The sequence below is a fragment of the Hyla sarda genome, chromosome 3, assembly GCF_029499605.1.
Source record: "Hyla sarda isolate aHylSar1 chromosome 3, aHylSar1.hap1, whole genome shotgun sequence".
Lineage (NCBI taxonomy): Eukaryota > Metazoa > Chordata > Amphibia > Anura > Hylidae > Hyla > Hyla sarda.
The window spans coordinates 425,761,787-425,777,628 of NC_079191.1; the positions used below are offsets into that span (position 1 = coordinate 425,761,787).

The 15,842-nt window shown below is 45.0% G+C and overlaps 1 protein-coding gene across 5 annotated transcripts in view; it reads left to right on the forward strand.

Annotated features, from left to right (window-relative positions):
- Positions 1-2,911: 2,911 nt before the first annotated feature.
- The window catches only part of MIA3 (MIA SH3 domain ER export factor 3), a 117,196-nt gene continuing 104,265 nt past the window's right edge, over positions 2,912-15,842 (forward strand). For 2 of the 5 annotated variants that reach the window (XM_056568392.1, XM_056568395.1), the window contains exons 1-2: positions 2,913-4,336; positions 9,549-9,682. In XM_056568392.1, the coding sequence (XP_056424367.1) occupies positions 4,210-4,336; positions 9,549-9,682 (261 nt within the window). In that variant the 5' untranslated portion in view covers positions 2,913-4,209. Of the gene's footprint in view, positions 4,337-9,548; positions 9,683-9,726; positions 9,896-15,842 lie in introns of those variants that run through there. The other 3 variants (XM_056568394.1, XM_056568393.1, XM_056568396.1) reach the window with 3 other exon arrangements.

Genomic DNA, 15,842 nt, shown 5'->3' on the forward strand with positions numbered 1-15,842 from the left:
TTTATCCCCCTTGGATAAGGGATTACAGTGCTCCCTCAAGTTACAATATTAATCGGTTCCAGGGCGACCATTGTATGTTGAAACCATTGTATGTTGAGACCAGAACTCTATGGAAACCTGGTTATTGGTTCTGAAGCCACCAAAATGTCATCCAAAAAATAGGAAAAAGTGAGAATTAAAGAAAAATAAGTAGATAACTAATACAGATAAAGCAAATCCTTACATATAAAAGTAATAAAGATCTGCTGGGAGCTGTAAATCACTGTCTATGTCAGTGTTTCCCAAGCAGGGAGCCTCCAGCTGTTGCAAAACTACAACTCCCAGCATGCCCAGACAGCCAAAGGCTGTCTGGGCATGCTGGGAGTTGTAGTTTGGCCAACAGCTGGGGGCACCCTGCTTGGGAAACACTGGTCTATGTAGAGGACAGGAGCTTCTTCAGGGTCCTGTACAGTACACACAATGTCCTAAAAAAGTAACATGGAGTCGCCCTCACCTAGTGTCCAAAGGAGCAGGTAACCCTGGTACAGGTAAAGAGTACAGAACATGTAATACCTCCCTGTACTGTAGGGGGCGCTACCAGACATCAGTCAGTGCATGCACTTTAGGAATACAGGTAAAGAGTACAGAACATGTAATACCGCTCTGTACTGTAGGGGGCGCTACCAGACACCAGTCAGTGCATACACTTCAGTAATACAGGTAAAGAGTACATAACATGTAATACCTCCCTGTACTGTAGGTGGCGCTACCAGACATCAGTCAGTGCATACACTTCAGTAATACAGGTAAAGAGTACAGAACATGTAATACCTCCCTGTACTGTAGGGGGCGCTACCAGACACCAGTCAGTGCATACGCTTCAGTAATACAGGTAAAGAGTACAGAACATGTAATACCTCCCTGTACTGTAGGGGGCGCTACCAAACACCAGTCAGTGCATACACTTCAGTAATACAGGTAAAGAGTACAGAACATGTAATACCTCCCTGTACTGTAGGGGGCGCTACCAGACATCAGTCAGTGCATACACTTCAGTAATACAGGTAAAGAGTACAGAACATGTAATACCTCCCTGTACTGTAGGGGGCGCTACCAGACACCAGTTAGTGCATGCACTTCAGTAATACAGGTAAAGAGTACAGAACATGTAATACCTCCCTGTACTGTAGGGGGCGCTACCAGACACCAGTCAGTGCATACGCTTCAGTAATACAGGGGTTTTACCAGTAAATTGCCCATTCTGATTGGTCAGTTCTTCCGGCCATTGACAGGTATCACAGATCTGGACTGTCTGTACATTGTATGTTGAGTCTGGTTTCAACTTACAATGGTCCAGAAAAGACCATTATATGGTGAAACTATTGTATGTTGAGGCCATTGTAAGTTGAGGGATCACTGTATATGTCTAAGGGTGGGTTCACATCACGTTTTTGACATAATGTTTTCAATCCGTTTTTCTAAAGAAAACCGTATGGCAAAAAAACGCTCCTTCCCATAGACATCAATTGGGGGGGGGGGGGGGCAGTGTGACGTTGTGACCACTGTTCCAAGCCTTCTGAACCGGATGTTCAGAATGCTGGGGCACGGGAGTACTCCTTTAAGTTAGGAAAGTGCTGCTCATACAACCTTGACTCCCAAAGTTTACAATGCTGGCAGCTCGCAGGTGTAAGAGAAGCAGCACCCAATGGCAGTACCATAAGGCCATGTTCACACGTCGGAATTTCCGTACCGGATTCTGCATTGGAATTCGGCACAAAGAATTCACTGCAGCAGAGTCCCATTGAATTCAACAGGATTCAGGTGCGCTGTGCACGAGGCAGAATTTCCGTGCCCGATGTTCCTTCTTTCTGTGGACACTGCACGGAATGTATTGCTGTCTATGAGACTGTGCATTCCTGTGTACAACACACAATCATAACAATAATCATCACTATAGATTATGCCACAAGATGGAGACAGTAAGCATGCTGGGACTTCTAGTTCTACAACACTTGCACAATCATTATATCAGTCATCACTGTTCATTAGGATACAAGATATAGAGTTGTTGAGCATGCTGGGACTTCTAGTTCTACAACACTTGAACAATCATAACATCAGTCATTACTGTAAATTAGGCTACAAGGCATAATGATGGTGGACATGCTGGGACTTCTAGTTCTACAACACTTGCACGCTCATTCTTTCAGTTATTATACATTAGGCTAAAATATATGGAGCAGTTGGGCATGCTGGGACTTCTAGTTCTATAATATTTGCACAATCATAATGGACCAGTTATCACTATACCTTAGGCTACAAGATATGGAGCTGGTGCGCATTCTGTGACTTCTAGTTCTACACTTGCACAATCGTAACATCAGTCGTCACATTCTGTGCTACTACAAGATATGGAGCTGGTGGGCATTCTGGGACTTCTAGTTCTACAACACTTGTACAAAAATAAAATCAGCCATAACTGTACATTAGGCTACAACAGTGTTTCCAAACCAGGGTGCCTCCAGCTGTTGCAAAACTACAACTCCCGGCATGCCCAGACAGCCAAATGTTGTCAGAGCATGCTGGAAGTTGTAGTTTTGCAACAGCTGGAGGCACCCTGGTTGAGAAAAACTGGGCTACTACTGGGCTAAGGTATGGAGTTAGTAGGCACGCTGGGGCTTCTAGTTCTACACCACTTGCACAATCATAATACCAGTAATCACTAAACATTAGCCTACAAGATATATAGCTGGTGGACGTGCTGTGACTTCTAGTTCTACAACCCTATTACGGCCAACATTTCCAGCATACTCTGCAAGTAATGAACTTTGTAGCAGCAGCTAGAAAGTGAGCTTGGAGCAGGGGCATGCTGAGACTTCTAGTTCTCCAGCTGTTGCAAAACTACCACTCCCAGCATGCCAGGAGTGGTAGTTTTGCAACAGCTGGAGAGACACTGTTCGGAAGACACTGGGATAAGTGATGCGTCCTGCTGGGAGTTGTAGTACTGCAATTAGTCATCATTGCACACGAGGCTCATATGGATAAGTGATGCATCCTGCTGGGAGTTGTAGTTCTGCAACTGATTATCATTGCACACAAGACTCATATGGATAAGTGATGCACCCTGCTGGGAGTGGTAGTTTTGCAACAGCTGGAGACACACTGTTTGGAAAACACTGGGATAAGTAGTGCATCCTGCTGGGAGTTGTAGTTCTGCAATTAGTTATTGCACACAAGGCTCATGGATTAGTGATGCATCCTGCTGGGAGTTGTAGTTCTGCAATTGGTTCTCATTGTACACGAGGCTCATATGGATAAATGATGCACCTGCTGGGAGTGGTAGTTTTGCAACAGCTGGAGACACACTGTTTGGAAAACACTGGGATAAGTAGTGCATCCTGATGGGAGTTGTAGTTCTGCAATGGGTCATCATTGTACACAAGGCTGATATGGATAAGCCATACATCCTGCTGGGAGTTGTAGTTCTGCAATTAGTTATTGCACACAAGACTCATATGGATAAGTGATGCGTGCTGCTGGAAGTGGTAGTTTTGCAACAGCTGGAGACACACTGTTTGGAACACACTAGGATAAGTAGTGCATTCTGCTGGGAGTTGTAGTTCTGCAATTAGTTATTGCACACAAGGCTCATATGGATAGGTGATGCATGTTGCTGGGAGTTGTAGTTCTGCAATTGATTATCATTGCACACGAGACTGATATGGATAAGTGATGCACCCTGCTGGAAGTGGTAGTTTTGCAACAGCTGGAGACACACTGCTTGGAACACACTAGGATAAGTAGTGCACCCTGCTGGGAGTTGTAGTTCTGCAATTAGTTATTGCACACAAGGCTCATATGGATAAGTGATGCATCCTGCTGGAAGTGGTAGTTTTGCAACAGCTGGAGACACACTGCTTGGAAAACACTGGGATAAGTAGTGCACCCTGCTGGGAGTTGTAGTTCTGCAGTGGGTCATCCTTGCACACGATAAGCCATACATCCTGCTGGGAGTTGCAGTTCTGCAGTGGGTCATCCTTGCACACGATAAACCATACATCCTGCTGGGAGTTGTAGTTCTGCAGCAGCTGCTCCAGCTCTTCCCTCTCCTGCAGTCTCCTCCTCCTCCATGTCGTTGCCCTGCTGTCTCCTGCTGACGTGTCTGCCTCTCTCTGCTCATGCTCCCTCCTCCCTCCTCCATGCACAGGACACTGCCACCCTGCTGCTGACATGGCTGCAGCCGGAGCCCCCATCTACCTCCTGCTCTTGTTATGGCAGCCCCTCCTCAGCAGCAGCAGCATGGCCCGGGACAGGAGGTTCTCTGACACCAAGCGCTGTGCTGACCCAGAATGTAGCAGTGAGTAGTGGGGGTTGTTACATTGTATCTGTGTGTGGGGGAGGAGGGGGTCTTGGGGCACTTGTAATCACCCCCACCCCCCATGGGAGTGCTGGGACTTGTTGTACTGCACTTTTATGTCTTTATTGCTGTAGATATCACTTAGATAACACTTGAGCCGCACTTGATGCCACCGCTGCCTATCAGTCCTGCTGTTTACCTTGGCGCTGATCGATCAAAGGGTGCACAGATAATTGGGTCAATACGTCCAACCGTCCGTGGCGACAAACCTACCGTAATCACACGATAGATTGATATAGATTCCCCACCGCGCTACTACTACTATATAGGCGTTCAACGACAGAAAGGCATGCAAGGAATGGAAAGCGTCAGTAAACAGTCTCTATAACAGTGTTTCCCAACCGTGGTGCCTCCAGCTGTGGCGAAACTACAACTCCCACCTTGCCCGGACAGCCTTCGGCTGTCCGGGCAAGGTGGGAGTTGTAGTTTCGCCACAGCTGGAGGCACCACGGTTGGGAAACACTACTGTATAAGGTCGTTCCTGGCATTGTACATCTTTAACTGCGCGTTATACCGTATCGGTGGCAGTCGTAATTGTACAAAGTTGTGATGCGTTCGGATTTCCAGAAAATTCGTCCTATTGGAATATAAACATGCGGATAATCGGCTGCGTTTCATCCCGGACAAAGACCTGTTATGGTGGCAGAGAAGTTTTTTTGGGGGTTTTCTATAGACTGTATTTATTGTAGGGAGATTTGGAAATTTGGAATAATAGGAAAACCCCTAAAAGTCGCCCATCTTTAAAAAGTAATACAATTTTAAATAGACTAATTTGGATTCGCTTTGGCGACTATTTTATGTAATGATTGGCGTCCATAGTGGCGTCTCATCACAACAGTGCCCATCTGTAATCAACGCTATGCCATTCTGTCCATACTGACATCACATGACCAGGGTGCCCAACTTTGACCAACTCTGTAAAATTCCGTCCATACTGACTTGACATGACCAGGTGCTGAACTACGACCAACACTGGGACATTCTGTCCATATTGACATCACATGACCAGGGTGCCAAACTACAACCAACTCTGAAAAATTCCGTCCATACTGACATGACATGACCAGGTGCTGAACTACGACCAACACTGTGGCATTCTGTCCATAGTGACGTCACATGACCAGGGGGCCCAACTTTGACCAACTCTGTAAAATTCCGTCCCTACTGACTTGACATGACCAGGTGCTGAACTACGACCAACACTGGCATTCTGTCCATAGTGACGTCACATGACCGGGGTGCCCAACTGCCGCCATCGCTGTTGCATTCTGCCCATACTGACACCACATCACCAGGGTGACCAATGCAGTTGCATTCTGTCCATATTGACATCACGTGACCAGGGTGCCCAGCTGTTACCAATGCTATTACATTCTGTCCATACTGACGTCACATTACTACAGTGCCCAACTTTGACCAACTCTGTAACATTCTGTCCATACTGACGTGAAATGACCAGGTGACCAACACTGTGACATTTTGTCCATATTGACATTACATGACCGGGGTGCCCAACTGCTGCCAACGCTGTTCCATTCTGCCCATACTGACACCACATGACCAGGGTGCCCATCTGCGACCAACTCTGTTGCATTCTAAGCATATTGACGTCACGTGACCAGGGTGCCCATCTGCGACCAACTCTGTTGCATTCTAAGCATATTGACGTCACGTGACCAGGGTGCCCATCTGCAACCAACGCTGTTGCATTCTGTCCTTATTGACGTCACGTGACCAGGGTGCCCATCTGCGACCAACGCTGTTGCATTCTGTCCTTATTGACGTCACGTGACCAGGGTGCCCATCTGCGACCAACGCTGTTGCATTCTATCCATATTGACGTCATGTGACCAGGGTGCCCATCTGCGACCAACGCTGTCATTCTGCCCATACTGACACCACATGACCAGGGTGCCCATCTGCGACCAACGCTGTTGCTTTCGGTCCATATTGATGTCACATGACCGCATGCTATTACATTCTGTCCATACTGATGTCACATCACGACGGTGCCCAACTTCGACCAACTCTGTAACATTCCGTCCATACTGACGTGACCTGACCAGGGTGCCCAACTACGACCAACACTGTGACATTCTGTCCATAGTGATGTCACTTGACCATGGTGCCCAACTACGACCAACACTGACATTCTGTCCATAGTGATGTCACATGACTAGGTGCCCAACTGCGTACTATTGTTACACACAACAGGAAGGTGGAGGAGGGGGCAGTGGGGGGTGTAAGCGTCCTTCGTTGTTTACACTTGTCAGTTCTTTGTCCTTGCAAGGAATGAGAGTACTTTTCCTTCTACAGACCTCAATGTCCGTGATCAGTAAGGTCACGGCCACACAACTGATTTTTATCAACTTTGCATCATGGGACAACCCCTTTAAGTGAATGAGTACCGCACGTATAGATTATGTATACAGGGATAACTGAGCTGTCAAAGTACACAGCCTAGATAAGCGCCATTTCCTTATATATCCTGTGTGTGTGTAAGTTGTAGTCAGGATGGCGGAGGGTCAAAGGTTTACGAGGCATGGGTGCAATGGGGTCAGTAAAGGGGCCAAACACTATAATGGGAATGATTGTCCTTTAGTGATCAGAAGGTCCCTTGTACATCGGGGGAATACCTCTGACGATTTCATACAGTATGGAGATGTAGTATGGCTGGGTGCATGAAGCCTTTGGCTATGTTCACACCACGTTTACAGTATAGACAGGGTGCTTAGGGTTGCCACCTGGCCCGTATTTTACCAGCACAGCCGCCCGGCCACCCTGCCGGTATTTTTTATATTAAAAATACCGGCAATGCAATGGCTGGTATTTATCCAACCAATCCTCCAACTCCCGGACTGTTGTACCATAACCTATACCAGTGTTTCCCAACCAGAGGGCCTCCAGCAGTTGCAGAACTACAACTCCTAGCATGCCCGGACAGCCGTTGGCTGTCCGGGCATGCTAGGAGTTGTAGTTTTGCAACAGCTGGTGGCACCCTTGGTTGTGAAACACTGACCTATACTATATACTACTATATAGTCCAACATGCTGGGAGTTGTAGTTTGGCAACAGCTGAAGCCACCCCTGGTTGAGAAACGCTGACCTATACTATATGGTCCATACAACTTGCTGGGAGTTGTAGTTTCTGTTTGGGGCAGCTGCTGAGTCACAGGGTGTATCCGGGCATGCTGGGAGTTGTAGTTTTGCAACAGCTGGTGGCACCCTTAGTTGTGAAACACTGACCTATACTATATACTACTATATGGTCCAACATGCTGGGAGTTGTAGTTTGGCAACAGCTGAAGCCACCCCTGGTTGGGAAATGCTGACCTATACTATATAATACTATATAGTCCAACATGCTGGGAGTTGTAGTTTGGCAACAGCTGAAGCCACCCCTGGTTGGGAAACGCTGACCTATACTATATAATACTATATAGTCCAACTTGCTGGGAGTTGTAGTTTCTGTTTGGGGCAGCTGCTGAGTCACAGGTTGTATCCGGGCTTGCTGGGAGTTGTAGTTTTGCAACAGCTGGAGGCACCCCTGGTTGTGAAACGCTGACCTATACTATATACTACTATATAGTCCAACATGCTGGGAGTTGTAGTTTGGCAACAGCTGAAGCCACCCCTGGTTGGGAAACGCTGACCTACACTATATGGTCCATACAACTTGCTGGGAGTTGTAGTATCTGTTTGGGGCAGCTGCTGAGTCACAGGTTGTATGCGGGCATGCTGGGAGTTGTAGTTAGTAACTAAATGCAACTCCCGAATTTAATAAAAAAAAAATATATAAAAAAAAAAATAAAGTCACATCAAAACAAAAATGGTGCTGTTAAAAATCACGGATCGGGACACCAAAAAATGAGTGATCATACTGGCCCGTATAAGGAGAAATAAAAAAAGTTATAAGGGTCAGAATAGGGCAATATTTACCCCACATATGTGTATCCTGTCATGTTAGGTTGCTTTCACCCTATAGCATTATCCGTTATAATGATCCGTTAACAAAACCATTAAAAACGGACGTTAAACAGCCGTTACAAAATCCCATTATAGTCCATGGGATTTTTACCTTATTCTTTTTTAACCCGTTATGGCCCGTTATTTTTTGACGGGGGGAAGTTAACGGAAGAAATAGTGCTTACACTATTTCTTTCGTTCTTTCTCCCGTCACAAAAAAAACGTCCGTAATTAATAACGGGCTATGACGGGTTAAAACGGATAGTGTAAAAATCCCATAGACTATATAATGGGATTTTGTAACGGCCGTTTAACGTCCGTTTTTAATGGTTTTGTTAACGGATCGTTATAACGGATCTTTAAAATGGATGAATTTATAGTTTGAAAGGAGACTTACCCATATATAATTAATTATGCAAATTAGCAAGGGCTGTTTTTTTGTTTTTTTTTGCAAGAAAGGTGGCCACTAGAGGTGAGCGAACTTACAGTAAATTCAATTCGTCGCGAACTTCACGGCTCGGCAGTTGATGACTTATCCTGCATAAATTAGTTCAGCTTTCAGGTGCTCCGGTGGGCTGGAAAAGGTGGATACAGTCATAGGAAAGAGTCTCCTAGGACTGTATCCACCTTTTCCAGCCCACCGGAGCACCGGAAAGCTGAACTAATTTATGCAGGATAAGTCATCAACTGCCGAGCCGAGAAGTTTGTGACGAATCGAATTTACTGTAAGTTCGCTCATCTCTAGTGGCCACCCTAAGTGTGGTATACCATTTTTTTTTTTTTTTTTTTTTTTTTGTGGTGGCCGACTGGATAGAAAAATTCGCTATACAAATTCGCTATACCACCCAACAGAGGCCAAGAGGGCACTCTTTTGGCTTTTGTTGGGTCAATGGAGAACTATGGTTACGTTTGGTGTATACCTAGGGAGCTTTCCTACAACATACAATGAATGGATGTGTTCACCAGGACGCAGTGTGAATATAGCCTGACACCAGGGCGCCTCCAGATATTGCAAAACTACAACTCCCAGCATGCCTGGACAGCCTTTGGCTGTCCAGGCATGCTGGGAGTTGTAGTTTTGCAACACATGGAGGCCCCCTGGTTAGGAAACACTGATATATACGCTGAGTAAACACTAATAAGTCATTTACGTTATTTCTTTCTTTCTTTCTCTTTCTCTCCCCAGAATTGATGTGCCGGGGTAAAGCCATACGAGATTTCACGGGGCCGGACTGTCGATTTGTGAATTTTAAAAGGGAAGAAATAATATATGTTTACCACAAGTTAACGGGGAGATCGACGGACCTTTGGGCGGGAAGTGTAAGTAGATATCTGTCAACCTACCAGGGAGTTTTTTGGCTTATTAATGTCGTTTCTATGGAAACGAGGCCTAGTCAGAAGATGAAGCCTGGGCCTGGTCTCTAGTGGTAGAAGTGTGAGCGATTGATCTGCCTTCCCTGCTGAGTCCTTGGATGAAGATGAAGAGAACGTGGCCAAGGACGCACAGGGGGGAGTCTTACTAAAAAGATAATGGTGGGTTTGTTGGCTGGTTATGTTACAAAATGGTTCTCCATATTTATGAAGGCACATCCCTACAAGTACTTATCAGCTCTCCTGGAAAAAGGCGAGATCTCCCAGATACCACGACCAGAATAAATACATTAATACTCACCTCTCCTTGTTACCGCTGTCCTTCTTGCTCCCTGCGCCACCAATGACAACGGCCCAACACCAAAGTCAACTGCAGGAACAAAGAGAGTTTAAAGGGGTACTACACTGGCCAGCGTTTGGAACATTTAGTTCCGAAAGCTGTGCGCGCACTGCGGGGTCGGCCATGCCCCCTCAATGTAAGTCTATGAGAAGGGGCGTGGTGCCACGGTCCCTCCCATAGACTTACATTGAGGGGGCGTGGCCGACACCCGCAGCACGCGCACAGCATTCTGAACTAAATGTTCTGAACGCTGGCAAGTGGAGTACCCCTTTAATCCACTCTGGTTTCTCTATATGTTTTGAAGGCCTGGCCTAGGGTCTATATAAGTTTAGGGGATCTGGTCTGGAGTATGTAATTCTTTATGGGCTTTGCCTTTATTTAGGGAGGTCTGTTTTAGGGTATGTTCACATAGTGTATTTTCGTAGATTTTTGCCATGTAAATCACTTTCTATTGTTGTGGATTTTACCGTGTTATTATGGGTGTGGATTAAACCCATTCAGGGTATGTTCACACGTTCAGGATCTGCTGCATATTTTCTCCAGCTGATTTTTCTACCAATTAGTGTGAATGGGTAGGAAAATCAGCTGCACAAAATATGCAGCAGATCCTGTATGTGTGAACGTACACTCAATGCGGATTTTAAATCCACAGAAGAAAACAAATTGTGTGCGTAGTTCAGGGTGGACTGGACCTGGTGTATTCCAATTGAAAACAATGGGACATTTATTTTGGTCTGGAAACGTACACTATGTGAATGTACACTAGGTGAAAGTTTGGGATGTCTAGTCTAGCTTCTGAATTTGTTTAGGTGGTCTAGGATATGTATTAGGGTATCTGGGGTCTGGTCTGGGGTTCTGTATTTATGTGGTATGGGATCTACAGTATATTTATTTAGGAAGTCTATGCTTGTTTAGGGTGTCTGGTCTGGGATATGTATTTATTTAGGGCAGTGGTCTCCAACCTGCGCACCTCCAGATGTTGGAAAACTACAACTCCCAGCATGCCTGGACAGCCAACGGCTGTCCGGGCATGCTGGGAGTTGTAGTTTTGCAACATCTGGAGGTCCGCAGGTTGAAGACCACTGATTTAGGGTATCTGGGGTCTGGTCTGGGATATGTATTTGTTTAGGGGGTCTGTGCTTGTTTAGGGGGGGTTTGGAGTTGTTTCTGTATTTATTTAGGGGGTCTGGTCTGGGGTCTGTATATATTTATGTGGTATGGGATCTGTATTTATTTAGGAAGTCTGTGCTTGTTTAGGGGGTTTTGGAGTTGTTTCTGTATTTATTTAGGGTGTCTGGTCTGGGGTCTGTGTATATTTATGTGGTATGGGATCTGTATTTATTTAGGAAGTCTGTGCTTGTTTAGGTTGTCTGGTCTGGGATATGTATTTGTTTTGGGGGGTCTGTGCTTGTTTAGAGGGTCTGGAGTTGTTTCTATATTTATTTACAGTGTCTGATCTGGGGTCTGTATTTGTTGAGGAAGTCTTGTAGGGTCTGTGCTTTTTGAGGGTCCTGTGGTATGCATTTGCTGAGCAGGTCTGGTGGGATCTGTACTTTTCTGTTTAGGGGGTCTGCATTTCTCATGGGTGTCTGGTCTGGGGTCTGTATTTGGTTAATATTTGTTAAGGTCCACCTGGTCTTTTATTTATTTAGGAGGCCTGTACTTGTTTAGGGTGTTTGGTCGGGGAATCTGTTTTTGGTGAGGAGGTGGGGTTGGGTCTGTGCTTGTTGAGGGGCTCTGGAATGATTATTCGCGTAATCCATGTTGTGACATAACAGCTGTCACCTCCATTACATTCCTGTCATTTATGCCCTTAGAAGACCTCACACTTTACAATTGAAGCATATGCTAGAGGTGTATCTATGGGAACCAAGTGTTTAAAGGGGTACTCCAGTGTAAAAATTTTTTTTTTTTTTTTTTTTTTGCAAACTGCAAAACCATATTGTGCAAAACGGATGGAACCGGACGTACATACCGTTCAGTACAGTTCCCTTAGACCACCATTTAAACAACATACGAGGGTTGTATCCGGTTTTTCACCTGGACATAAAACCGTAGGAGACTACGATTTTGTGTACGGATAAAACCGTAACTGATGAAAAACGTACACAATCGGATGCTACGGTTGGCATGTGGTTTTCTATGAATTGTCTATACATTTACAGTTCCATATATATATATATATATATATAGAATATATATAGTTCTATACAGTTCCATAAGTTTTTTTTCACTGAAACCGTATACGGGAACCGTATTGCAAAAACGAGATGTGAATGCAGCCTAACTTTCTGGAGTCAGATATGAAAAAAAATTTTTTTCACCGGAATACTCCTTTTAACGCATCTGCAAGAACTAACAGCAAGGGGTGCCTTCAGCTGTTGCAAATCTACAACTCCCAGCATGCCCGGACAGCCTTCGGCTGTCCGGGCATGCTGGGAGTTGTAGTTTTGCAACAGCTGGAGGCACCTTGGGTGGGAAAATGCTCTTGCATTTGCAAAACTACAACTCTTAGCATCCCTGCACAGGCTGCTTTGTGTAATACTGGACAACTCCCGGCATACCCAGACAGCTTTTTGCAACAGCTGGAGGCACCCTGGTTGTGGAACACTGCTGTAGATGTAATCAGTTCCCTCTCGGTATATACCCAACACACTGGCCTCAATGCAGATAAAAATGTATTATATCTATTATTACCGGCGCACGTCTTCTTACTGACCCCGGAGAGGAGGTCGTAAATCACAAATCTGGCGTCTATGAAAATCGACTTTTAAATGCAACATTTCTGCCAAGAAGCTTTTGTTTGCTCAGTATTTGGAGCGTCACAGCTGCCCTTTACATCGAGGTCGTGGCATGTAGATATAAATGACATTTCCCCGTATGCATCTCCTGGCTGGTACTTCATAGTAAACTGCTGGAGAATGTTTGGAGAATATATATATATATATATATATATATATATATATATATATATATTTAGCCGTTGTGGTAAATAACTGTGGGTGCCATATGTAACATTGTAAAGAATTTTGGGGACGTATTGTTAGGGTGCGTTCACGCTGCCGTCTGTCCCTGTTTTTTTTTTTTATCCCCGTTTCAGTTCCGTTCTTGCAGGCTGTATACAGATTAAAAACAGTAAAAAAAAAAAAAATCCCATTCATGTCAATGGGATTTTTTTTTACAATCCGTTTGTACCCATCTGCACTCATTTCCGTTTTTTTGACGGCAGAAAAAATGGCACATGCAGTATTTTTTCTTCCGTCATAAAAAATTGAAGAAAAAAACGGATACAGTAAATTTAACATTGAAGTCTATGGAAAACGGATGAGCCTTTAAGGTCATCCGCTTGCATCTGTTTTTTCAATCCGTTTTTTGATCCGTTTTTACTTTTTAGCATGCTCAGAACAAAAAAAAATTAATAGGATAGGATAGGGGATAAGTTATAAATTGCGGGGGTTCAGAGCACTGGGGCCCCCCGGGATCTCCTGGACGGGGGCCGCGGCAGTCTGCAGGAAGTGAAGTTTCGTCCCCAGCAGGAAGCCGCAGCAGACAAGCCCCCTCCATGTATCACTATGGGGTACATGGAGGGGGTGTGTCGGCCGCCGCGTCATGGGGGACGGAATGCCCCCTTTCCAACATACTGCCGCGGCCCCGTCCAGGAGATCCCGGGGGGCCCCAGCGCTTTGACCCCCCGCAATCTATAACTTATCCCCTGTCCTTCGGATAGGGGATAAGTTACATTGCACTGGAATACTCCTTTAATTGAACAATAACGGACCCACTGATAACATCTGTTTGCATCCGTTATTGTCCATTTTTTTTTTTTTCAAAGTCCGTTTTTTTTATTTTTGTCGGGAGAATAACGGGATGGGTCTAGACGGCCGTGCATGGAGCATGGTATGTGATACGCTGCCTTGTAGTCTGTCTGAGCCGTCGGCTGGTTAGGTGTCCACTAAGAAACGTAGCAGATTCACTAATGATTTATTCACATTATAGTAATGGATGTCAATGCGTAATGTTGTTTAAAGGGTATACCTCTCATGATCTTGTTAAATGTTATAATCCTCCCAGGTCACTGCCCCCATCATGATAATCCACCCCCGGCCTTTATTTTTATTATTTTTTAGTTTTCTACCTTGATATTGCTCTGTATTTTCTGCTCAGTCTCAGTCAGATCCACAGACTGGGAAGGGGCGTTCCCCAGCAGGTGTGACATCATCTGAAGCCATACAGGGGAGAACTTCCTCCCTCACTCTGCTACACACAGCCCAGAGCAGTTCAGTGTGAGATGAGTTATGATTGGCTAAGGCTGCACACACACACACCCCCCCCTCAGCACTTCAGACAGCATTTCCTGATTTTGGACTACTGCCAGGCCAGCAGGAGTCCAAAGTCTGTGAAAGAGATGGAGGAAATGTGCTCTGGACAAGTAGGGAGACACTTAGTGGCAGCTTTTTTAAACACAAAACATTGAAAACTTAATTATTATTTTTTTTTAGCAAAGTACATCAGAATTACTTTTTATATAGCATAAGGAGTGCAATAGCAAAAATGTAAGTTTTAATGCCTATTTAAGCATTTTTTTGTGTTGTTTTAGCCACATAAAGTGGTCATTGACCCAACTACTGTGACCCCCCCCCCCTTCCCAAATTTATCAAGGAGATCAGACTGCTGGCACCTCTGTTGGTCACGGGTATCAGACCGCCAACACCCCTATTGATCAGATTTTTGGTACCCCCATTGATCAGGGGGATCCGATTGCAGGCACTCGCATTGTTCTGAGGAATCAGATTGCTGGCAACTTCATTGATCACTGGTTCCCAACCTCTAACACCCCCATTGATCAGGGGATCAGACTGCTAACAACTCCCATTGGTCATGGTGATCAGACTGCTGACATCCTCATTGATCAGGGGGATTAGATTGCTGGCACCTCCATTGATCATGGGTATCCAACTGCAAACACCTTAATTGATAATGGTATAGAGGACCCCTATTTATCATGTGGATCAGCCTGCAGGTACCTTCATTGATTAGGGGGATCAGACTGGAAGGACCCATATTGATAAGGGAGATCAGACTGCTGGGACCCCCCACTGATCATAACAACAAAGGGCCCTCAGTAGTGTTTCCTTTGCACGGCATGTACCCTGTATACCTGTGGTACTATGGTGGTAAAAATTCAGTCAAATTCCCAAACCCCCTAAAACATTTAGAGCAAATCCCAATAATTCTTTTGCCAAGCTGGAACACCCCTTTATGGCTAAGTTTCCACTTACAGCTGTATAGAGCCGCTCCGCATCTCTGCCATATTATGGACGATCGCATCGGGTGTCAGGAGTGACACCCGGGGCGATCTGTCTATTAGTACAGGAACTACTACTCCCATCATGGAACAGTGTGTTCCATGCTGGGAGTAGTAGTACTACCTAAAAAAAAAAAAATGAAGTGAAAAACACACACACTACATTTTTATTGTTGTCGGCTACATTTTTAGTGCCCTGCCCGCACACATAAATTGATCCCTGTTTAAAAATTAATTTAAATTTCGTTTTAAAAATATAAATTTTGTTAAATACACTTTTAGCATCCTTTTTTTATTTTTTTGGTACCCAACACATTTTGAAAAAAAACGTCAAAGGGGCCAAAAAATGCAATTTCCACTCAAATGCAAAAAAGGCAGAAAAAATGCCACAAAAAACGCCAGAAAAATGTCAGACGCAAGTGGAAACTTACCGTAGCTTAATGCTGGCAATCCAAATAGATCAT